The following is a 25,353-nucleotide window of genomic DNA, read 5'->3' as shown; positions in this document are numbered from 1 at the left end:
ACCCCCAATAATGTTCCAGGGTGGGGTGTGGACCCCCCATTAATGTGACAGGGTGGGGTGTGGACCCCCCATTAATGTGACATGGTGGGGTGTGGACCCCCATTAATGTGACAGGGTGGGGTGTGGACCCCCCATTAATGTGACAGGGTGGGGTGCGGACCCCCCGTAATGTGACAGGGTGGGATGTTGACCCCTGTAATGTGATAGGGTGAAATCTGGACCCCCAATAATGTTACAGGGTCGGGTGTGGACCCCTATTAATCTCACAGGGTGTGGTGTGGACCCCCAGTAATGTGATGGGTGTGTACCCCCAATAATGTGACAGGGTGGGGTGTGGACCCCCATTAATGTGACAGGGTGGGGTGTGGACCCCCATTAATGTGACAGGGTGGGGTGCGGACCCCCCGTAATGTGACAGGGTGGGGTGTGGCCCCCCGTAATGTGATAGGGTGGGGTGTGGACCCCCAGTAATGTGGTGATTTGTCTCCAGCTGCGGTATAACGGTCTGATGGAGACGCTGCGGATCCGCAGGGACGGCTACTCCTGGAGACCCACCTTCCATGACTTTGTTGGGCAGTAAGTGACTTTTCTCTGGACGGGGATGGAAGAATGTGGACTGATCCCACGGCACAATCAGCGCGGTCTTGAGATCAGAGATCACTGTATGTATGACGAGTTGACATGATCGGCTCTGAGGGCGCGGTATGTGGGTCACAGTACATGTATGATGTGGTCACGTGATGAGCACCGAGGGCGCGGTATGTGGGTCACAGTACGTGTATGATGTGGTCACGTGATGAGCACCGAGGGCGCGGTATGTGGGTCACAGTACATGTATGATGTGGTCACGTGATGAGCACCGAGGGCGCGGTATGTGGGTCACAGTACATGTATGATGTGGTCATGTGATCAGCTCCGAGGGCGCGGTATGTGGGTCACAGTACGTGTATGATGTGGTCATGTGATCAGCTCCGAGGGCGCGGTATGTGGGTCACAGTACGTGTATGATGTGGTCACGTGATGAGCACCGAGGGCGCGGTATGTGGGTCACAGTACGTGTATGATGTGGTCACGTGATGAGCACCGAGGGCGCGGTATGTGGGTCACAGTACGTGTATGATGTGGTCATGTGATCAGCTCCGAGGGCGCGGTATGTGGGTCACAGTACGTGTATGATGTGGTCACGTGATGAGCACCGAGGGCGCGGTATGTGGGTCACAGTACGTGTATGATGTGGTCACGTGATCAGCTCCAAGGGCGCGGTATGTGGGTCACAGTACGTGTATGATGTGGTCACGTGATGAGCACCGAGGGCGCGGTATGTGGGTCACAGTACATGTATGATGTGGTCATGTGATCAGCTCCGAGGGCGCGGTATGTAGGTCACAGTACATGTATGATGTGGTCATGTGATCAGCACCGAGGGTGCGGTATGTGGGTCACAGTACGTGTATGATGTGGTCACGTGATCAGCACCGAGGACGCGGTATGTGGGTCACAGTACGTGTATGATGTGGTCACGTGATGAGCACCGAGGGCGCGGTATGTGGGTCACAGTACATGTATGATGTGGTCATGTGATCAGCTCCGAGGGCGCGGTATGTGGGTCACAGTACGTGTATGATGTGGTCACGTGATCAGCTCCAAGGGCGCGGTATGTGGGTCACAGTACATGTATGATGTGGTCATGTGATCAGCTCCGAGGGCGCGGTATGTGGGTCACAGTACATGTATGATGTGGTCATGTGATCAGCACCGAGGGTGCGGTATGTGGGTCACAGTACGTGTATGATGTGGTCACGTGATCAGCACCGAGGACGCGGTATGTGGGTCACAGTACGTGTATGATGTGGTCACGTGATGAGCACCGAGGGCGCGGTATGTGGGTCACAGTACATGTATGATGTGGTCATGTGATCAGCTCCGAGGGCGCGGTATGTGGGTCACAGTACGTGTATGATGTGGTCACGTGATCAGCTCCAAGGGCGCGGTATGTGGGTCACAGTACATGTATGATGTGGTCATGTGATCAGCTCCGAGGGCGCGGTATGTGGGTCACAGTACGTGTATGATGTGGTCACGTGATGAGCACCGAGGGCGCGGTATGTGGGTCACAGTACGTGTATGATGTGGTCACGTGATCAGCTCCAAGGGCGCGGTATGTGGGTCACAGTACGTGTATGATGTGGTCACGTGATGAGCACCGAGGGCGCGGTATGTGGGTCACAGTACATGTATGATGTGGTCATGTGATCAGCTCCGAGGGCGCGGTATGTAGGTCACAGTACATGTATGATGTGGTCATGTGATCAGCACCGAGGGTGCGGTATGTGGGTCACAGTACGTGTATGATGTGATCACGTGATCAGCTCCGAGGGCTCGGTATGTGGATCGCAGTACATGTATGATGTGGTCACGTGATCAGCTCAGAGGGCGCGGTATGTGGGTCACAGTACATGTATGATGTGGTCACGTGATCAGCTCCGAGGGCGCGGTATGTGGGTCACAGTACATGTATGATGTGGTCACGTTATCAGCTCCGGGGGCGCGGTATGTGGGTCACAGTACATGTATGATGTGGTCACGTGATCAGCTCCGAGGGCACGGTATGTGGGTCACAGTACATGTATGATGTGGTCACGTGATCAGCTCCGAGGGCGCGGTATGTGGGTCACAGTACTTGTATGATGTGGTCACGTGATCAGCTCCGGGGGCGCGGTATGTGGATCGCAGTACATGTATGATGTGGTCACGTGATCAGCTTCTGGGGTGCTGTATGTGGATCGCAGTACATGTATGATGTGGTCACGTGATCAGCTTCTGGGGTGCTGTATGTGGGTCACAGTACATGTATGATGTGGTCACGTGATCAGCTCCGGGGGCGCGGTATGTGGATCGCAGTACATGTATGATGTGGTCACGTGATCAGCTCCGGGGGCGCGGTATGTGGATCGCAGTACATGTATGATGTGGTCACGTGATCAGCTCAGAGGGCGCGGTATGTGGGTCACAGTACATGTATGATGTGGTCACGTGATCGGCTCCGAGGGCGCGGTATGTGGGTCACAGTACATGTATGATGTGGTCACGTGATCAGCTCCGAGGGCACGGTATGTGGGTCACAGTACATGTATGATGTGGTCACGTGATCAGCTCCGGGGGCGCGGTATGTGGATCGCAGTACATGTATGATGTGGTCACGTGATCAGCTTCTGGGGTGCTGTATGTGGGTCACAGTACATGTATGATGTGATCACGTGATCAGCTCCCAGGGTGCGGTATGTGGGTCACAGTACATGTATGATGCGGTCACATTGCATGGTTGCTGCAGTTCGATTCTTTCATTTTTGCAGGTTTGGGATCCTCCTTTTTGCCCCTGATGTACCTGTGAGCAGAGACAGGTGAGTGTGCGGACCCCCAGCATGTCCTGGGTCATGCTGCGTACATATATACTGATCAGCCTGACCCATCTAATGTTATGCAGCTTCTCCTCTTAGATCCAATACAGCCAGTGATTGGCTGCAGTGGTCACTTGTTTATGTCAGCCAGTAGAGCGTGGCGGGTGACCAGAGAGGCGGGAGTCAGTGCAGACTGTTCTATCACCATCTCAGTAGTTAAAAGCAATGATTGCCTGGGCGACACCTGCACCTTGTCTGAGCACTGTGCACAGTGCTCCATGCTTACTATTTCCTCTTATTTCAGTTGTGTGCGGATCCTGCAGAGGGCAGAGCTGAGCGGCTGGCAGTGCGGGTAAGTTCCCAGTCTGGTTTTCCCGTCATGGTGACAGTCACGTACCATTAAACGTCTGTCTCTGACAGGACATCGCGGCTCTTCTTCAAGTACTGGCACCAGGACGAGATGACTCAAAAGCTGCTGAGGCTGCGGGACGCTGCAGTCACTGTCCAGAAGTGTAAGTAACTGGGTCTGCATGATGCGTATTTCCACCAGAGACAGTCCTGTCCAGGGTCACTATCTGTACATAGTGCACAGGATATCGCCACCACCATCCTCTGTCTATAGTCCATGGTGGTGGTCATCATCCTGTGTCTGTAGTCCCCGGTGATTGTCATCATCCTCTGTCTATAGTCCCCAGTGGTTGTGGTCATCATCCTCTGTTTGTAGTCCCCGATGGTGATCACCATCCTCTGTTTGTAGTCCCCGATGGTGATCACCATCCTCTGTTTGTAGTCCCCGATGGTGATCACCATCCTCTGTTTGTAGTCCCCGATGGTGATCACCATCCTCTGTTTGTATTCCCCGATGGTGATCACCATCCTCTGGCTGTAGTCCTCGGTGGTGGTCACTGTGGACATGTAGCGGTGTCCAAAGAACACTGCAAGGCAGGATTCAGGTACGGCACAGCAGACGAGAAGACTGAAACAAAACTCCGGCTTTATTATATACAAAGTAATTATATGCCGGGAGATGAGAATAACAATATTTACAATAACGATATTACCAACATGAACATAGGAAGATATAGCTGGAGCGAGTCACAAACTATGCTCCAGCTATGGCAATGATAGCTCAGAACAGACGGTGCACAACAACTTTCACAACTACTCTAGGCTAATCCCCTAACTGGCTTTCCGCTATTCTGGCCACGCTACTACAGTGTCCTAGCTACAGAAAACTACACTAAACCCTAACACAGTTCACATCGATGGGTCACTCACGATTGCGCAGATCAGTCGCAGATGGCGGCCGCCGTTTGTTCCTTGTGTGAAAGAGCTGGATGAATTCACTTGAGTCTTTTCCTTGTATACGGGATCTTTTTCTTCCAGCCGGCAGGCAAACCTTGCTTCACTCTCACAGAAATGGCTGACACGTTGTGTTGAGTGTTATCTCAGGTCCTCAGTCTCCAGAGAAAATGTTTTTCTAGAAAAGGATGAATTTCTCTACTCTTTGACACCATCACAAACAACAAATCTTGCTATAGTCCGTAATCTTCTCTTTCCATAGATTAACAGTGTCTTCTTTATAGTCTCTGCTGATCAGGGAACCTGCACTCGTCTCCCTGTTACCTCAGACTCGCACACCAGAGGTCTCTACTTCCTGGTTCTTCTTTCTCTCTCAGCACATACCAAAAATAGCAAGAGGAGGCGACTAGTCCAACAGCAAGACTCACAGAGGAACATGATGCCTTAAAGGCATAGTGTATTCAATGTTCGGTAAGGGCCAATACCCTACATGGACACAAAGATCAGTGGGTGCTCTCGACCACTGGCATGGTTTCTTTAGAAAGACCGCACAGGTCAGGGCTCATCTCACTGAACGCCAGTATCCCTTCCCCATGTGCAGAACATTACTCAGACAACACTGGGTGAGGGTACCACACTCCAGTAAGACTTTATTGGTTCACTATTAGTTAACAGCTTATATTACATTCCCACCCTTCCTCTAGCTCGCTGGGGATTAAAAAATCTCCTCAACTTTGGATCATCCAGGGACAACTAACCCAACCAGCAGCACCCCACTTTTGGTGGACACCCACTGAGAGGAGCCAACGGCAAGCTTGGGAAGCTGACCGAGCACAGCGAGTTATGTGGCCAGGTGACCTGATCATCCCAACCTGAGTTATCCAAACAAATTTGTGGGCTCAGTAATGGGCAGTGGAGAAGTCCTGTAATCCACCAGCTGGAACCATGTTCCCTATTCTGAAGTCCCTTAGAATCACCCCGGAGACAGGAGCACAGTCACTTTTTTATATCCCTCAGCTTCCATTTCAGGGCATTATCTCCCCCACCATGTGGGACACAATCAGGTTTGTTCGCTCATTGTTCGCTAGTTCAATGAGACTGCATAATTGTCCTCCATGTGATGCAGACTAGTACACCGCAGGGGACTGACACAATCTGTAATCAGCAGGCATTCCACAAATTTGCGTACTGAAAGGGGCATCGGACAGACAAACTTGAAACAATGGCTCATGTCCCTTGACTTACTGAACAAAGGAATAGTACGTCTGGCATAATTAAGAATAGTTCACCCCCCGCTCAAATGTCCAGATTGATGTTTCTTAATCAGTCTCGGCGACTGCTGGATCCTGACGTCTGTGGCTGTTGACAGTGTTTCACTTGACAATCCGTCAGCATGTCCGTGATCTTTGCTCTTTTATTGTGAGACAGAAAAATTCTAGGACTGTAAGGCCAGACTCCATCTGAGTAAATGTCCGTTGTCCCCAGCAGTCTGATTAAGCTAACTTAAGGGATTGTATTCAATTAGGACTGTGAATTCCTTGCTGTAGAGGTACAGCTGCAATTTTTTCAGGGCTCAGACTATGGCCAGGCATCCTTTTCCTATGGTCAAACAGCTTCCAGGAGAGAAAGGCTATCGGGTGTTCTTGACCGTCAGCTCCCACTTGGCTTACCAGTCCGGTATCTGATGCATCTGTTTGGACAATGAACTAGTGAACCAGAAGTCTAGAGCAGTCAGGACTGGGCTTTGGGCTAGCTGGGTTTTCAACTGGAGGAATGTGGACTTGCATCCAGATGAGATTGCGGACATATGTTTTGGTGGTAAGGTCAGCGAGAGGCTTTATAACTGTTCTGTAATTGGGAATAAATGTTCGATAATAGTTTGTGGTCCCTAGGAATGCGCGGACCTGAATTCTTTTGGCTGGAAGAGGCCATTGGGTAATGGCTTCTACTATTGTGGGTTCGGGACGAATGCATCCACTTCCCACGCTATGTCCCAGGTATAGTACCTCGGCCATCCCCATCTGGCACTCATCGGGCGAGCTGAGCGACACGTGCCGAAGATGCTCTTCCCAGATGTCGATGAAGAGAGCGATGTCATCCCTGTAGTGACTGGTCCACCATCCTTTGGAAGGTTCTTCATTGCATATGGCATGCTGGTGAACTCTTACAGGCCAAAAGGTGTAGCTGAATCAAGTTGCTTGAAGGAAATCATTAAACCAGGATTTGAAACTCGAGGAGGGTAATTTGCATACTTCCGGTGCATTCTGGGAAGAGTGTAGAGTCGCCGCGAGTCTGAAGACCTTTGGGTGTAGCTGGATCGAGCTGCTTGAAGGAAATCACCAAATCTTTACCAAAATTCAGCAACAATTTATTTTGTTTAACATGGAGAAGGAGATGACCCATAACAGACTCAAGTCACAGAAGTTAACAGAAGCATACTGTCTAGATCATGTGAAGTCATTATCGCACTTTACTCCTCTTTGGTCAGACCTCATCTGGAATACTGTGTACAGTTTTGGGCACCACATTTTAAAAAAGACATCGACAAACTGGAGCAAGTTCAGAGAAGAGCGACCAGAATGGTGACCGGTCTGCAAACCATGTCCTATGAGGAACGGTTGCAGGATTTGGGAATGTTTAGCTTGCAAAAAAGAAGACTGAGAGGAGACTTAATAGCTGTCTACAAATATGTCAAGGGCTGTCACATTGTAGAAGGATCATCTTTATTCTCATTTGCACAAGGAAAGACTAGAAGCAATGGGATGAAACTAAATGGGAGGAGACACAGATTAGATATTAGAAAAAACTTTTTGACAGTTAGGGTGATTAATGAGTGGAACAGGCGGCCACGAGAGGTGGTGAGTTCCCCTTCAATGGACGTCTTCAAACAGAGGCTGGACAGACATCTGTCTGAGATGATCTAGTGAATCCTGCTTTGAGCAGGGGGTTGGACCAGATGACCCTGGAGGCCCCCTCCAACTCTACCATTCTATGATTCTCAAAGACATTGGTTGTAGTCATAACTATTGGGTAAGAGATTTAGTGTAAGACGTCTTCAAACAGAGGCTGGACAGATAGCTGTCTGAGATGATTTAGTGAATCCTGCTTTGAGCAGGGGGTTGGACCAGATGACCCAGGAGGCCCCCTCTAACTCTACCATTCTATGATTCTCAAAGACATTGATTGTAGGCATAACTATTGGGTAAGAGATTTAGTGTAAGACGTCTTCAAACAGAGGCTGGACAGATAGCTGTCTGAGATGATTTAGTGAATCCTGCTTTGAGCAGGGGGTTGGACCAGATGACCCAGGAGGCCCCCTCCAACTCTACCATTCTATGATTCTATGACCCATATGGTGAGCTGCAGTGTGTGCAATATAATGTTTACAGACTTGCCAGAGGAAAAGGCAAACTTTACGTGCCAGAAATGCAAGCTTGTGACTTGAGTCTTCAGGAGAGAATAGCCACACTAAAGCTCATCAAAGGATATCCTTGACAGAGCAGAAGAATCTCTTCAGAATGTTGCAAGAGAAGAACTATTCAGCGTTCCTGCAGAAGCTAACGACAGAGTAGAAATAACTATTAAGAATGTCCGAAGAGAAGCACCTTTCCATTTACCAGCAGAAGAAGAGTAATGGAAGCATGTGACCCGAAGAAGCAGGAGGATGAGGAGGCAGTCAGCACCCATACAGCTAAAGAAACGCTACCAGGCTCTCGCGCAGGACAACTGCAAAGATGTACATCAAAAAAGTGCTTTGCCCACAAAGTAACCAATCAGAAAGGGAGAAAAAGAAGCGCTGTGGTGAAGACGAATAGGAAAGTGGTGGTCGAAGGGGATTCCCTACAGAGAGGAACAGAAGCCGCTATCTGTCGATCGGACATCACCTCACGAGAAGTGTGCTGTCTTCTAGGTACCCAAATCAAAGATGTGTCTGATAGGGTCTTAAGACTCTTAAGTGCTACAGATGACCACCCATGGCTACTAATACACATAGGAACAAATGACACAGCAAAAAATGACCTGGAAACTATATGCAGAGACTTTGAAGACCTAGGCCGGAACGTGAAAGAACTTGGAACGCAGGTCATCTTTCTCATCCATCGTCCCAGTGGATGGACATAGACAAAGGACATTGAAAAGGATTCTACAGGTGAACAACTGGCTACATCGATGGTGCCGTCAGCAACATTTTGGGTTTCTTGATCATGGAGTGAATTATCTGTACGATGGACTCCATGCTAGAGATGGGTTGCATCTTATGAAAACAGGAAAACACATATTTGGTGGATGACTTGTTTCACTCATCGGGAGAGCTATAAACTAGAGTAATATTGGATGGAAAATATCTAGCTTGGAAATGATATGAAGCTAATGAATTCTGCGATTAGAAGTGGAAATAAATAACAAAGACAACAAATTCTGAATGAAAATAGAGAAACTGGCTACAAACTAAAATGTTGTCTATACAAATGCACAGATCATGGGAAACAAGCAAGGAGAATTGGAGCTGCTAACACAGGAAAAGAGATGATGTCATAGGCATCACTGAAACTTGGTGGGATGATGCACATGGTTGGAATACAAACCTTTAAGGCTACAATTTATTTAAAAGAATCAAGCATAATGAGGGGAGGAGATGTCTGTCCACAGAGATCCAAGCTTCAGAGAATGGTAGCTCTGTAAAAACTGGGTAAGAATACAAGGAGAGAAGAACAGAAAGGACACTATTGAAGGTGTTTACTTTAGACCACCTTGACAGACTGAAAATATGGATGAACTCTTTATTAGTGTTGAGCATTCCGATACTGTAATATCGGGTATCGGCCGATATTCGCGGTATCGGAATTCCGATACTTAATTCCGATACTTTTACAATATCGGATACCGGAATCGGAAGTTCCCATAACGCCTGCGCTCTGCAGTGTCTGTGAAGGATGACAAGTTGGATGGCAGCGCGATCCAGCCTGTCATCAGAATGCCATCCCAGCGGGGGAGAATTCTCCTGATTGTTTAAAAGCCGGCGGCTTTTAAACAATCACACAGCCCCATACTGCTTCCCCGCAGCCTCCCACCCCGATCCTCCGCTCCCCTCGCCACCTCCAATCCCAATCGTAAATTAGGACCGGGCGGGGAGCGCAGCACCAAGGAGCGAAGGACCCGGGCGGGGAAGCCGGCAGTGAAAAGACTTCACCGCCGGCTTTCCCGTTCTGTGCTGCGCTTTCCCGCCGGTTATTTCAAATGAACAGCTGAGGTATCAGGTGATGCCGATCAGCTGTTCATTTGAAGTCGCCGCGGTGCCCTCAGAGGGTTCATGTGAGTTCATGCTTGACTGCATGAACTCACATGGACTTTCCCACGGCCGCACAGGTCAGCCTCACCTCCCAGACCCGTCATGATTAGTGTGTGTGCGGGGTGTGTGTGCGGGATGTGTGCGGGGTGTCTGTGCGATGTTTGTGTGTGTGTGCGCGGTGTCTGTGCGTGCAGGCAGACATAGGCCGATGTGACACTACTACTCCCATCGGGCTATGTCTGTCCCCCGTCCACTCGTGCCAGCAGGATCAGCTCGATGGGAGCAGTAGTTCCCATCAGCCTGATCCTGCTATTTAAATTGCCCTACTGTGTCCCCAATAAATGTTAAATACATGTCATTGGTGGCCAGTGGTTACCTACAATAAATTAGTTCATACATTACCTGTCCCCGCCGATCGCCACCTAAAATAAAGTAAAAAATAAAAAACTACACCTATACTCACCAAGACACCTAATTCCCCGAAGCCATCGATCTCCTGTAATAAAATATAAAATAATAAACCACAACCTTATCCTTACCCCTCCGTAGTAGTCCACGAGTGTCCCACGAAGATCTCCAGTTCAGAGCAGCCACATAGAATGTGACCGCTCTGAACCGCTGCCGCCGCTAGAATGACGGGGCCGTAAGGGTTCACCGGAGTTCAGGCAGCGCTGCTCCGGTTAGCTCCTTTACGGCCCTGCTGTATCGTGAGAAATTCCCACGGTACAGCACTGCCGTAAAGGAGGTCTCCGGAGCTGCGCTGCCTGAATGCACTCCGGTGACCTCAGTCAGTGGCTCCTGCTGCCGGGAGCGGACGTGTTCCCGGCAGTGTGAGCTTACAGCAGCCATGACAGCTGTCACCATCTCCAGATGTGACAGCTGTGCATGGGAGATCAGCGCAGGAACGTGGACAGGTAACTATTATTTTTTTAGTAAACTAAGAATTAAATAAAATGGTGTGTTTTATTTCAAATAAATTATTTTTTTCTGGGTGTAGTGTGTGTTTTTTCTTTTTAACACTTTGTAGGTTAGTAATGGGGGTGTCTTATAGACGCCCATCATTACTAACCTGGGCTTCATGGCAGCTGGCGCTGACATGAACCCCACCACTATTACCCCCTGCCACCGCACCAGGGCAGCGTGGAAGAGCGAGGCTAAGTGCCAGAATTGGTGCATCCTATGAATGCGCCATTTCTGGGACGGCTGACGGCTGGTGTTTCTAGCCTGGGAGGGGGCCAATATTCATGGCACCCTTCCTGGGCTATTAATATCAGCCCCTAGCTGAATACCTAGCCTTTGCTAGCTATTAAAATAGGGGGGACCCCACGTCATTTTTTTGGGGGAGGTCCCCCATTTTAATAGCTAGTAAAGGCTAGGTATTCAGCTGGGGGCTGATATTAGTAGCCTGGGAAGCTCCGTGGGTATTACCCCCTTCCCAGGCTTCAAACATCTGCCCCAGCCGTCTGCTTAACCTCCGCTAGAGACTAAAATTATGGGGGATCCCACGCCAATTTTTTTTTAAATAAATCCTTTATTTTAATACTAAATGACATTTGAGGAGTTAATAAAGATGCAGTCCCTAAATTATTATTTATTTTTTAATTAATTTTTCCCAAAACTTTTGACGTGGGCTTCGCCATATTTTTGTATGCCAGCCAGGTACAGCATCCAGCTTCTATGAACGCGCCATTTTCCAGGGTGGCTGCGGACTGCAATTTGCAGCGGGGGGGGCCCAGAAAGCTTGGGCCTCCCTGCGCTGCAGATTCCATCCCCCAGCTGCCTAGTTGTACCTGGCTGGACACAAAAATAGGGAGAAGCTCCACGTTTTGTTTTTTTTAATTATTTCATGAAATTCATGGAATAATTAAGAAAAAAAGGGATTCCCTATATTATTGTGTCCGGCCAGGTACAAATAGGCAGCTGGTGGTTGGGGGCAGCCCGTTCCTGCCTGCTGTACCTGGCTGGACACAAATATAGGGAAGCCCTTTTTTTCTTAATTATTCCATGAATTTCATGAAATAATTAAAAAAAAAAATACGTGGGGCTTCGCCCTATTTTTGTGTCCAGCCAGGTACAACTAGGCAGCTGGGGGCTGGAATCCGCAGCGCAGGGAGGCCCAAGCTTTCTGGGCCCCCCCCGCTGCAAATTGCAGTCCGCAACCGCCCCAGAAAATGGCGCGTTCATAGAAGCGCCATCTTCTGGCGCTGTACCCAACTCATCCAGGGCCCTGGTGCGGTGGCTCACTGGGTAATAAAGGGGTTAAGGCCAGCTTGGCATTATCAGCTGGCCCTAAGCCCGAAATTCATGGGGTCACGCCAATATTAGACATGACCACCATGAATTTCTAGTAAAGTATTTAAAAAAACACAAACACCCAGAATAAAGTCCTTTAATTGAAATAAAGACACAATTCTTTATTGTTCTAAATTAAACCATACTTACCATCACGCCCATTCCAGCTGAAGCCAACGATCTCCTGCAATAAAAGTAAAATAATAAAGCAACATCATCCTTACCTTTCCATGGTTCCCACGACAGCTTCAGCTCTGCTACATCGAGATGACAGGCTGGATCGCAGCAGAACGCTGCCATCCAGCCTGTCATCCCGCAGACACTGAGAAGAGCAGGCATGCTTCCACTCCTCAGTGTCTGGCTGTGACGGCATCCAGATGAGCCGAGGTCATGTCCAATGAACTCAGCTCACCTCATGCACGTCACTGACAGCGTGGGAAAAGCGTGCCCCAGCTGTCTGCTTAACCTCCGCTAGAGCCTAAAATTAAGGGGAACCCCACGCCAATTTTTTTTTTAAATAAATCCTTTACACTAAATGACAAGTACAGTAATCAACACTATTACTGTACTTCTTATATATGTGACTGACATGTTTCTATCTATCTAATCTATGTGTGAAGCTCTATTCTGTCTGTTCTAAATTGTCGGGTACAGATGCTGAATTGTCGGCCGGCTTTTTTAAAGAGACGGTGCATGAAAACACTATTATTTTTATTAATAAATCCTTTACACTAAATGACAAGTACAGTAAGAAACACTGTCACTGCACTTCGTATATATGTGACTGACATGTTTCTATCTATCTAATCTATGTGTGAAGCTCTATTCTTTCGGTTCTAAATTGTCGGGTACAGGTGTATGCCGCTGCTGAATTGCCGGCTTTTCATGTAATACATTCTACATTATTCTTAGTTGTTTTACTTCATGTAGAATTAACCTACAAGGAAAGAAAGGGTTTATTTTCATTCCGATATTTGTGTCCCATTGACTTGCATTGGTTTCCGGTATCGGAATCGGCAATATCCGATACTTTTTGGGTATCGGCCCAATCCAATCCAATACGATATTTCCTGATATCGGAAGGTATCGCTCAACACTACTCTTTATACATCAGATCTTTGTTCTCAAAAAAATACGACATAGTGATCATGGGAGATTTTAACTATCCCGATATTTGTTGGGAATTTCTCTCAGTCAAAAGTAACGGGTCCAGAAATTCTTATCTTTTCTCGCTGACAAATTTATCTTTCAAAAGGTGGAAGAGAGAACAAGAGGAGGATCTGCTACCTTGGACCTAATTCTTACCAACAGGGAGGAAATGGTTGAGGAAGTAAAGGTGGCTGCCAATTTAGGAGGCAGCGGTCATGCTATCCTTGAATCTTGGATTACAAGAGGAGGAAGGCCTGCAAGGACTCAGACTTTCAGGTTGGACTTCGAAAAGGCAGATTTTAATGAACACAGAAAAAGGATAGGAGGGATCCAATGGCTGGATGTTCCAAAGGACAGAAATGTCCAAGAAGGATGGGAAATTTTGCTAAATGAAATTTTCACTACACAATCAGTAACAATCCCGAAAATAAGGAAGAATTGGAAGAATTTAAAGAGACCAGGATGGATGAACAGAGAACTTGATAAAAATGAAAAAGAAATAAATGAATATCAAATGGAAAGAGAGGGTCATATCTAAAGAAGAATATAATGCTGTCTGCAGGAAATGCAGGGCAAGCATTAGAAGAGCTAAAGCCAGTAATGAAGTGAGGCTTGCAAGGGAGATCAAAAGCAGTAAAAATGGATTTTGGGGGTATGTCAAAAGCAGAATAAAAGTCACAGAGGCTATTGGATTTTTTATAGGATGAAAAGGGTGAAGTGGTCAAAAATGATGTTTAGAAGCCGAATTTTTAAATTCCTATTTTGCATCTGTGTTCTCTAAGAAAGTAAATGTAACATCAAGTGATATTCACTGTGCTATTAAAGGAAAAGAAGAATCCACACTATCTATAAACAGAGAGATGGTAAGGGAACACTTAGCTAATTTACATCTCCTGGTCCAGATGAATTACATCCCAGGGTACTGAAAGAGATAGCTGAGGAAATTGCAGAACCACTAGCCAGAATCCTTGAAAATTCCTGGAGAACAGGAGAAGTTCCAGAAGATTGGAGAAGGGAAAATATTTTCCCTATCTTCAAAGAAAGGAAAAGATAGAGCCAGGAAATTACAGGCCAGTGAGCCTTACTTCTATACCAGGAAAGCTCTTTAAACAAATCTTTAAAAAGCATGTATGTAAGTACTTGGATAAGAATACAGTAATTAACCGGAGCCAGTGTGGGTTTGTAACAAATAAGTCATGCCAGACTGATCTAATTTCCTTCTATCATTGAATTATTGACTTGGTATCCCACCTCTGCCACCACTTGTAAAGATCTGAGGTTGTGGGTTGTAAGTAATCACCTAAGCAGGTTAACAATGCAACAATATTTTATTGATCACAGCCATGGTAATAAAGCAATTCCAGGTAAATGGCCAAAATACTGTTCTCTCAGTCCTCAAGTTCCCAATGTGGGTTCAGTAGTTCCACTGGCTTTGTATAAGGCCATACTGACTGTCTCCCAACTTTTTGTTGGCCCACAGATTTCGTATCTCCAGCCAGTATAGTCTGTAGTCACAGTCCACGATCCTCTAGACAGCAGATAAAACGATGAAAGCACAGGTATCCAGTAGCAGCAGTCCCTTTAGGAAAGTTTAAATCCAAACGACATAATCCATAATGGTAACATGTTTATCCGTTCATCCTTCCAAGTCCACGGTCTCCATCCTCTTCCTTCAATCCTTTCACACAACTATCTCTAAAACATGCCTCTCCTTTTTTCACTGGGATCAGTCCCCTCCCAGGTCAGAAGTGATCACCTTCCCCCTTAAACATTCACTGTTCCCTAAAACAATGAAGAATACTTTAGAAGCCTTCATCTGAGACTGCCTGTAAGACCCCCTGTGGTGACGGCTCCACTGTGTCTCAATCTACACTCACCTAATGAGATTATTGGCTGTTGAAACAATGGACTCCTGAGATAAAGATGAGATTAGTGGAATGCTGGACATTTTACAAGTGAATCTTACATACTGACAAGTAAGAAGAACTATATAAAACATAACAAGTAAATCACTAATAACACACAATAATAATATTGACGAAAATGGTGGTTCGTTGCTGGAAAAGTATCATAGTCTTTAGTAAGTAGGCAGCTCCTCACAGGGTGGATCAGGGAAATGCGGTAGGTATAGTACATCTCAACTTCATTTGATAAAGTATCTCATACTATCTTTATTGAAAAAATGACCGTATGAGATTGACAAGGCTACAGGAGGATTCATAACTGGCTCAGTGATCATTCTGAAAGAGTGGTAATAAATGGTTGTACATCCAATTGGAAGAGTGTTTCAAGTGGGGTACCACAAGGCTCTGTCCTGACCCCTGTGTTGTGCAACATTTTTATAAATGATCTAGATAAGGAAACTGAAGGTAAAATGTGCAGACGATGCAAAGCTAGGAGGGATAGAATCATAGAATCATAGAATCATAGAATGGTAGAGTTGGAAGGGACCTCCTGGGTCATCTGGTCCAACCCCCTGCTCAAAGCAGGATTCACTAGATCATCTCAGACAGATGTCTGTCCAGCCTCTGTTTGAAGACGTCCATTGAAGGGGAACTCACCACCTCTCGTGGCAGCCTGTTCCACTCATTAATCACCCTAACTGTCAAAAAGTTTTTTCTAATATCTAATCTGTGTCTCCTCCCATTTAGTTTCATCCCATTGCTTCTAGTCTTTCCTTGTGCAAATGAGAATAAAGATGATCCTTCTACAATGTGACAGCCCTTGACATATTTGTAGACAGCTATTAAGTCTCCTCTCAGTCTTCTTTTTTGCAAGCTAAACATTCCCAAATCCTGCAACCGTTCCTCATAGGACATGGTTTGCAGACCAGTCACCATTCTGGTCGCTCTTCTCTGAACTTGCTCCAGTTTGTCTATGTCTTTTTTAAAATGTGGTGCCCAAAACTGTACACAGTATTCCAGATGAGGTCTGACCAAAGAGGAGTAAAGACCGATAATGACTTCACGTGATCTAGACTGTATGCTTCTGTTAATACATCCCAGAATTGTATTTGCCTTTTTTGCTGCTGCATCACACTGTTGACTCATGTTCAGTCTATGATCTATTAGTATACCTAAGTCTTTTTCACATGTACTGTTGCTTAGCTCTATTCCTCCCATTCTGTATATGCTTTTTTCATTTTTATTGCCCAGATGTAGTACTTTGCATTTTTCCCTGTTAAAAACCATTCTGTTGGTTGCTGCCCACTGCTCCAGTTTATTTAGGTCTTTTTGAATCCTCTCTCTCTCTTCTCTAGTATTAGCTATCCCTCCTAGCTTTGTGTCATCAGCAAATTTAATCAGTTTACCCTCAATTCCTTCATCTAAATCATTGATAAAGATGTTGAACAATACAGGTCCCAGGACGGAGCCCTGTGGTACCCCACTTGAGACATTCATCCAGCTGGATGTGAAGCCATTTACAACCACCCTTTGAGTCCGATCACTAAGCCAGTTATGAATCCACCTAACAGTTGCCTGGTCCATTGCATACTTGGTCATTTTTTCAATAAGGATGATGTGAGATACTTTGTCAAATGCTTTGCTGAAGTCAAGATATACTATATCTACAGCATTTCCCTGATCCACCCAGTCAGTGATTCTGTCATAGAAGGAAATTAAGTTAGTCTGACATGACTTGTTAGTTACAAACCCATGCTGACTCTGGTTAATCACTTCATTCTTATCCATGTACTTACATACATGTTGTTTAATAATTTGTTCAAAGATCTTTCCTGGTATAGAAGTCAGACTCACCGGCCTATAGTTCCCTGGGTCCACCTTCTTCCCCTTTTTGAAGATAGGAACAACATTTGCTCTTCTCCAGTCTTCTGGGACTTCTCCTGTTCTCCAAGAATTTTCAAAGATTATGGAGAGTGGTTCTAAAATTTCTTCTACAATCTCCTTCAGTACTCTGGGGTGTAATTCATCTGGACCTGGAGACTTGAACTCATTTATGTTAGCTAAATATTCCCTCACAATCTTTCTGTTTACTGATAACTTGGATTCCTCTATTCCTTTAAAAGGACAGTGAAGATCAGTTGATGTTACATTTTCTTTCTGAGAGAAAACAGATGCAAAATAGGAATTAAAAAGTTCGGCCTTCTCAACATCCTCTCTTACCATTTCTCCATTTTCATCCTGTAAAAATCCTATAGCATCTTTGACTTTTCTTTTACTTTTGACATACCCCCAAAATCCTTTTTTATTGCTTTTGACATCTCTTGCAAGCCTTAATTCATTGTCAGCTTTAGCTAACCTGATACGTGCCCTACAGGATCTGCAGACTGCATTATAATCTTCTTTAGATATGCCTCCCTCTTTCCATTTAATAAACATTTCTTTCTTTCTTTTTAGCATGTGTTTAAGTTCTGTGTTCATCCATCCTGGTTTCCTTAAATGCTTCCCATTCTTCCTACTTTTCGGGATTGTTAACGATTGTGCTTTGAGAATCTCATTTTTAAAAATTTCCCATCCTTCCTGGACATTTTTGTCCTTAAGGACATCCAGCCATTGGATCCCTCCTATTCTCTTTCTGAGTCTCTTAAAATCTGCCTTTCTAAAATCTAACCTTGAAGTTTGAGTCTTCACATGTCTTCCTCCTCTAGTTATCCAAAATTCTATAATAGCATGATCGCTGCCTCCTAGGGTCCCAGCCACCTTTACCTCCTCAACCATTTCCTCCCTGTTTATAAGAATTAGATCCAAAGTAGCAGATCCCCTTGTTTTCTCCCCTACCTTTTGGAAGATAAAGTTGTCAGCAAGAGAGGATAAGAATTTGCTTGACCTGTTAGTTTTACTTGAGAGAGATTCCCAACAAATGTCTGGATAGTTGAAATCTCCCATGACCACTACGTCATATTTTTTGGAGAACTTGGTCATTTGATACATAAAGAGTTCATCCATATCTTCAGCTTGCCCAGGTGGCCTGTAGTAAATGCCTACAATGGTGTCCTTTCCGTTGTTCTCTCCTTGTATTCTTACCCAAACAGATAGCTAACACTAGAGAAGACAGAGAAGGATTCAGAAGGATCTAGATGAGCTTGAGCAATGGGCAGCGACTAATAGAATAGTATTGAACAAGGAGAAATGCAAAATTTTACATCTGAGCAAGAGAAATGAAAATAGCATCTACAGAATGGGAGGAATAGAACTAAGCAACAGCACGTGTGAAAAAGACTTGGAAATAGTAATAGATCACAGACTGCACATGAGTCAACAGTGTGATGCAGCAGCAAAAAAGGCAAACACAGTTCTGGGAGGTATTAGGAGAAGCATAGAGTCTAGATCACGTGAAGTAATTATCCTCCTACTCCTGCTTGGTCAGATCTCATCTGGATACTGTGTCCAGTTCTGGGAGGTATTAAGAGAAGCATAGAGTCTACATCACGTGAAGTAATTATCCTCCTCTACTCCTGCTTGGTCAGATCTCATCTGGATACTGTGTCCAGTTCTGGGAGGTATTAGGAAAAGCATAGAGTCTAGATCACGTGAAGTAATTATCCCCCTCTACTCCTCCTTGGTCAGACCTCATCTAGATACTGTGTCCAGTTCTGGGAGGTATTAGGAGAAGCATAGAGTCTAGATCACGTGAAGTAATTATCCCCTCTACTGCTCCTTGGTCAGACCTCATCTGGATACTGTGTCCAGTTCTGGGAGGTATTAGGAGAAGCATAGAGTCTAGATCACGTGAAGTAATTACCCCCCTCTACTCATCCTTGGTCAGACCTCATCTGGATACTGTGCCCAGTTCTGGGAGGTATTAGGAGAAGCATAGAGTCTAGATCACGTGAAGTAATTATCCTCTCTACTCCTCCTTGGTCAGACCTCATCTGGATACTGTGTCCAGTTCTGGGAGGTATTAGGAGAAGCATAGAGTCTAGATCATGTGAAGTAATTATCCCCTCTACTCCTCCTTGGTCAGACCTCATCTGGATACTGTGCCCAGTTCTGGGTGGTATTAGGAGAAGCATAGAGTCTAGATCACGTGAAGTAATTATCCCCTCTACTCCTCCTTGGTCAGACCTCATCTGGATACTGTGCCCAGTTCTGGGAGGTATTAGGAGAAGCATAGAGTCTAGATCATGTGAAGTAATTATCCTCCTCTACTCCTCCTTGGTCAGACCTCATCTGGATACTGTGCCCAGTTCTGGGAGGTATTAGGAGAAGCATCGAGTCTAGATCACGTGAAGTAATTATCCCCCTCTACTCCTCCTTGGTCAGACCTCATCTGGATACTGTGTCCAGTTCTGGGAGGTATTGAGAGAAGCATAGAGTCTAGATCACGTGAAGTAATTATCCCCCTCTACTCCTCCTTGGTCAGACCTCATCTGGATACTGTGTCCAGTTCTGGGAGGTATTAGGAGAAGCATAGAGTCTAGATCACGTGAAGTAATTATCCCCTCTACTCCTCCTTGGTCAGACCTCATCTGGATACTGTGTCCAGTTCTGGGAGGTATTAGGAGAAGCATAGAGTCTAGATCACGTGAAGTAATTATCCCCCTCTACTCCTCCTTCGTCAGACCTCATCTCGATACTGTACCCAGTTCTGGGAGGAATTAGGAGAAGCATAGAGTCTAGATCACGTGAAGTCATAATCTCACTTTACTCCTCCTTGGTCAGACCTCATCTGGATACTGTGTCCAGTTCTGGGAGGTATTAGGAGAAGCATAGAGTCTAGATCATGTGAAGTAATTATCCCCCTCTACTCCTCCTTGGTCAGACCTCATCTGGATACTGTACCCAGTTCTGGGAGGTATTAGGAAAAGCATAGAGTCTAGATCACGTGAAGTCATAATCTCACTTTACTCCTCCTTGGTCAGACCTCATCTGGATACTGTGTCCAGTTCTGGGAGGTATTAGGAGAAGCATAGAGTCTAGATCATGTGAAGTAATTATCCCCCTCTACTCCTCCTTGGTCAGACCTCATCTGGATACTGTGTCCAGTTCTGGGAGGTATTAGGAGAAGCATAGAGTCTAGATCACGTGAAGTAATTATCCCCCTCTACTCCTCCTTGGTCAGACCTCATCTGGATACTGTGTCCAGTTCTGGGAGGTATTAGGAGAAGCATAGAGTCTACATCACGTGAAGTAATTATCCCCTCTACTCCTCCTTGGTCAGACCTCATCTGGATACTGTGTCCAGTTCAGGGAGGTATTGGGAGAAGCATCGAGTCTAGATCATGTGAAGTAATTATCCTCCTCTACTCCTCCTTGGTCAGACCTCATCTGGATACTGTGTCCAGTTCTGGGAGGTATTAGGAGAAGCATAGAGTCTAGATCACGTGAAGTAATTATCCCCTCTACTCCTCCTTGGTCAGACCTCATCTGGATACTGTACCCAGTTCTGGGAGGTATTAGGAGAAGCATAGAGTCTACATCACGTGAAGTAATTATCCTCTACTCCTCCTTGGTCAGACCTCATCTGGATACTGTGCCCAGTTCTGGGAGGTATTAGGAGAAGCATAGAGTCTAGATCACGTGAAGTAATTATCCCCCTCTACTCCTCCTTGGTCAGACCTCATCTGGATACTGTGTCCAGTTCAGGGAGGTATTAGGAGAAGCACAGAGTCTAGATCACGTGAAGTAATTATCCCCCTCTACTCCTCCTTGGTCAGACCTCATCTGGATACTGTGTCCAGTTCTGGGAGGTATTAGGAGAAGCATAGAGTCTAGATCACGTGAAGTAATTATCCCCCTCTACTCCTCCTTGGTCAGACCTCATCTGGATACTGTGTCCAGTTCTGGGAGGTATTAGGAGAAGCATAGAGTCTAGATCACGTGAAGTAATTATCCCCCTCTACTCCTCCTTCGTCAGACCTCATCTGGATACTGTACCCAGTTCTGGGAGGAATTAGGAGAAGCATAGTCTAGATCACGTGAAGTCATAATCTCACTTTACTCCTCCTTGGTCAGACCTCATCTGGATACTGTGTCCAGTTCAGGGAGGTATTAGGAGAAGCACAGAGTCTAGATCATGTGAAGTAATTATCCCCCTCTACTCCTCCTTGGTCAGACCTCATCTGGATACTGTGTCCAGTTCTGGGAGGTATTAGGAAAAGCATAGAGTCTACATCACGTGAAGTAATTATCCCCTCTACTCCTCCTTGGTCAGACCTCATCTGGATACTGTGCCCAGTTCTGGGAGGTATTAGGAGAAGCATAGAGTCTAGATCACGTGAAGTGATTATCCCCCTCTACTCCTCCTTGGTCAGACCTCATCTGGATACTGTGTCCAGTTCTGGGAGGTATTAGGAGAAGCATAGAGTCTAGATCACGTGAAGTAATTATCCCCTCTACTCCTCCTTGGTCAGACCTCATCTGGATACTGTGTCCAGTTCTGGGAGGTATTAGGAGAAGCATAGAGTCTAGATCACGTGAAGTAATTATCCCCTCTACTCCTCCTTGGTCAGACCTCATCTGGATACTGTGTCCAGTTCTTGGCACCACATTTTAAAAAAAACATCAACAAACTGGAGTAAGTTCAGAGAAAAGCGACCAGGATGGTGAACGGACTTAAAAGTATGTTCTACAAAGAACGGTTAAAGGATCTGGGAATGTTTAACTTGCAAACAAGAAGGCTAAGAGGAGATGTGGAGACACGGGAGTCAGTGGGTGCTCTCTTCTGCTGGCCCGGCTGTCTTTAGTCCCCGGTGGTGGTGGTCGTCATCCTCTGTCTATAGTCACTGATGGTGGTGATCACCAGCCTCTGTCTATAGTCCCCGGTGGTAGTGGTCGTCATCCTCTGTCTATAGTCCCCGGTGGTAGCGGTCGTCATCCTCTGTCTATAGTCACTGATGGTGGTGATCACCAGCCTCTGTCTATAGTCCCCGGTGGTAGTGGTCGTCATCCTCTGTCTATAGTCCCCGGTGGTAGTGGTCGTCATCCTCTGTCTATAGTCACTGATGGTGGTGATCACCAGCCTCTGTCTATAGTCCCCGGTGGTAGTGGTCGTCATCCTCTGTCTATAGTCCCCGGTGGTAGTGGTCGTCATCCTCTGTCTATAGTCCCCAGTGGTGGTCGTCATCCTCTGCCTATAGTCACTGATGGTGGTGATCACCAGCCTCTATCTATAGTCCCCGGTGGTAGTGGTCATCATCCTCTGTCTATAGTCCCCAGTGGTAGTGGTCGTCATCCTCTGTCTATAGTCCCCAGTGGTAGTGGTCGTCATTCTCTGTCTATAGTCCCCAGTGGTAGTGGTCGTCATCCTCTGTCTATAGTCCCCGGTGGTGGTGGTAGTCATCCTCTGTCTATAGTTCCCGGTGGTGATGGTAGTCATCCTCTGTCTATAGTCCCCGGTGGTAGTGGTCATCATCCTCTATCTATAGTCCCCGGTGGTAGTGGTCATCATCCTCTGTCTATAGTCCCAAGTGGTAGTGGTCATCATCCTCTGTCTATAGTCCCCGGTGGTGGTGGTCGTCATCCTCTGTCTATAGTTCCCGGTGGTCGTCATCCTCTGTCTATAGTTCCCGGTGGTCGTCATCCTCTGTCTATAGTTCCCGGTGGTCGTCATCCTCTGTCTATAGTTCCCGGTGGTCGTCATCCTCTGTCTATAGTTCCCGGTGGTCGTCATCCTCTGTCTATAGTTCCCGGTGGTCGTCATCCTCTGTCTATAGTTCCCGGTGGTCGTGGTCATCATCCTCTGTCTATAGTCCCAAGTGGTAGTGGTCATCATCCTCTGTCTATAGTCCCAAGTGGTAGTGGTCGTCATCCTCTGTCTATAGTCCCCGGTGGTGATGGTAGTCATCCTCTGTCTATAGTCCCCGGTGGTGATGGTAGTCATCCTCTATCTATAGTCCCCGGTGGTAGTGGTCATCATCCTCTGTCTATAGTCCCAAGTGGTAGTGGTCATCATCCTCTGTCTATAGACCCCGGTGGTGGTGGTAGTCATCCTCTGTCTATAGTTCCCGGTGGTAGTGGTCGTCATCCTCTGTCTATAGTCCTCAGTGGTAGTGGTTGTCATCCTCTGTCTATAGTTCCCGGTGGTGGTGGTAGTCATCCTCTGTCTATAGTTCCCGGTGGTGGTGGTCGTGATCCTCCGTCTGTTGTTCCCTCAGGGTACAAGGGTCGCCTCTGCCGCAGATCGTTCCTCAATCTGTTGGAAGAAGTTAGAAAACTTATGGAAAAGAAGAGACGAGAAGAACTTGAGGCAGAGGAAGAGCGGATTAGACATCAGAAGGAGGAGGAAGCGGAGACCACTCGAAGTACGAGGCTGCATCATGTTACTGGGGTGGTTACAGGGTTGTGTGATGTCACTATTTGGGGTGCGTTGGGCTGTGATGTCACTAATGGGTAGAGGGGTGTGTGATGTCACTATTTGGGGGCAGGTACAGGGTTGTGTGAGGTCACTATTTGGTGTGCGTTGGGCTGTGATGTCATTAATGGGTAGAGGGATGTGTGATGTCACTATTTGGGGGCAGGTACAGGGTTGTGTGTTGTCCTTGCTTTCATCATACCTTCTGTAATGTCTCTCTGGATTTCCATCGATCTTGATGTATTTCAGGAGCTGCGTCCCGCCCCGTGCCTCTGCCGCGACATAGACCTCTTATAAAGCAGTCATGGAGTGACGCCCCCGCGGAGCCTCCGGTGCCCCGTCCCCGCAGCCGTCTGCTCCAGGCATGTGACGGGATCTTTGCTGTTCCTCACGCATGTCCTGTTGTGACCGCGCGGTGACTGTGTATTGTGGTTGGTTGCAGCTTTCTCCATTTGACAATCCCATCGCGCGTCCAGGAATTCCCAGTGGTCACGAGGATCGAGAGAAGAAACTGATGCAGCGGCGGAAAACCCTGCTCTGGTTCAAAGACACTCAGGCTAAGAAGGTGCAGGATGATGGCGTCTACCCTCCATGGCTGCACGGCATGATCTCACGCAGGTAATGCTCCATGCATGAGTCTGACGCGGTGGGAAGGATGCAGCAGGCACAGTGTGGAGGTGACTCAGTGAGCGCAGTATGTGAGTGACTGGCAATGGATGGATTGTCCTCTGAGCTGGCGGATAGTAACTCAGTGAGCGCAGTATGTGGGTGACTGGCAATGGATGGATTGTCCTCTGAGCTGGCGGATAGTAACTCAGTGAGCGCAGTATGTGGGTGACTGACAATGTATGGATTGTCCACTGAGCTGGCGGATAGTAACTCAGTGAGCGCAGTATGTGGGTGACTGGCAATGGATGGATTGTCCACTGAGCTGGCTCGCTCAGCTCTGCTATATTTGTCCTTGTGGAGTCCTTGCAGGGAGGTCGTGTGGATAAAGCCTCTGATAACTCCTCCTGTCGGGGATAACCCTAAACTGCTGGAGCAGGAGGAGGTGTGAGGAGGTTAATCCTAAGTAACGTTATGTTGTAGAGACACAGAGAATCTACTGATGGATAAAGAGTCCGGAGATTTCCTCATCCGGATCAGCCAGACGCGAGCGGGGTACATCCTGAGCTACAGGTGAGGGGTGGGCTCCGCGTACGGAGGGGGCAGGCTCCGGCTTACCGCACGCAGAAGGGGTGGGCTCCGCACGCAGAGGGGGCGGGTTGTGGTTGTGCTCAGAATCAACCAATCACATCCCCCCTCATGTTCAGCGCACGGCCCCCATAATTTACAGCAATTCTGATTAACCCCAGAGAAAGTGTCGCTGCTCCAGGAGGATTTCACTGACGTCAGCTGTTTATGGAGCCGAAAATAACACAACAGGGGATCTTAGTGCGGAAAGTCATCAGTCAGGAGATCTCAAGCCTCAGATCTACCATGGACACTGAAGACGTCATCAAGAAGGGGCTGAAATCTGACACAACAGTGATATTACCGAGAAAAGAAGAATATCCAGGCCAAAACCTCCATCACATCAGCCCGAAGCCTGCAACATTGTGCATCATCAGAAGAAGCAGTAGTAGATGATTTTGGATATAGCAAAAGGAGTTGTAGGAAACAATCCAT

At 46.9% G+C, this 25,353-nt stretch overlaps 1 protein-coding gene across 1 annotated transcript in view; it reads left to right on the top strand.

Annotated features, from left to right (window-relative positions):
• The window catches only part of LOC141154374 (myosin-IIIb-like), a 117,410-nt gene that overhangs the window by 88,089 nt on the left and 3,968 nt on the right, over nt 1-25,353 (top strand). The window contains exons 15-22 of the mRNA XM_073640239.1: nt 491-576; nt 3,354-3,401; nt 3,703-3,750; nt 3,819-3,910; nt 23,489-23,635; nt 23,935-24,047; nt 24,128-24,303; nt 24,775-24,864. Coding sequence (XP_073496340.1) covers nt 491-576; nt 3,354-3,401; nt 3,703-3,750; nt 3,819-3,910; nt 23,489-23,635; nt 23,935-24,047; nt 24,128-24,303; nt 24,775-24,864 — 800 coding nt within the window. The remainder of the gene's footprint in view (nt 1-490; nt 577-3,353; nt 3,402-3,702; nt 3,751-3,818; nt 3,911-23,488; nt 23,636-23,934; nt 24,048-24,127; nt 24,304-24,774; nt 24,865-25,353) is intronic.

The sequence above is a fragment of the Phyllobates terribilis genome, unplaced genomic scaffold (assembly GCF_046119375.1).
Source record: "Phyllobates terribilis strain yellow unplaced genomic scaffold, ASM4611937v1 Scaffold_1__5_contigs__length_1240528914, whole genome shotgun sequence".
NCBI lineage: Eukaryota > Metazoa > Chordata > Amphibia > Anura > Dendrobatidae > Phyllobates > Phyllobates terribilis.
The sequence above is the reverse complement of the archived record's forward strand: the minus strand, read 5'-3'. Positions and strand labels throughout refer to the sequence as shown.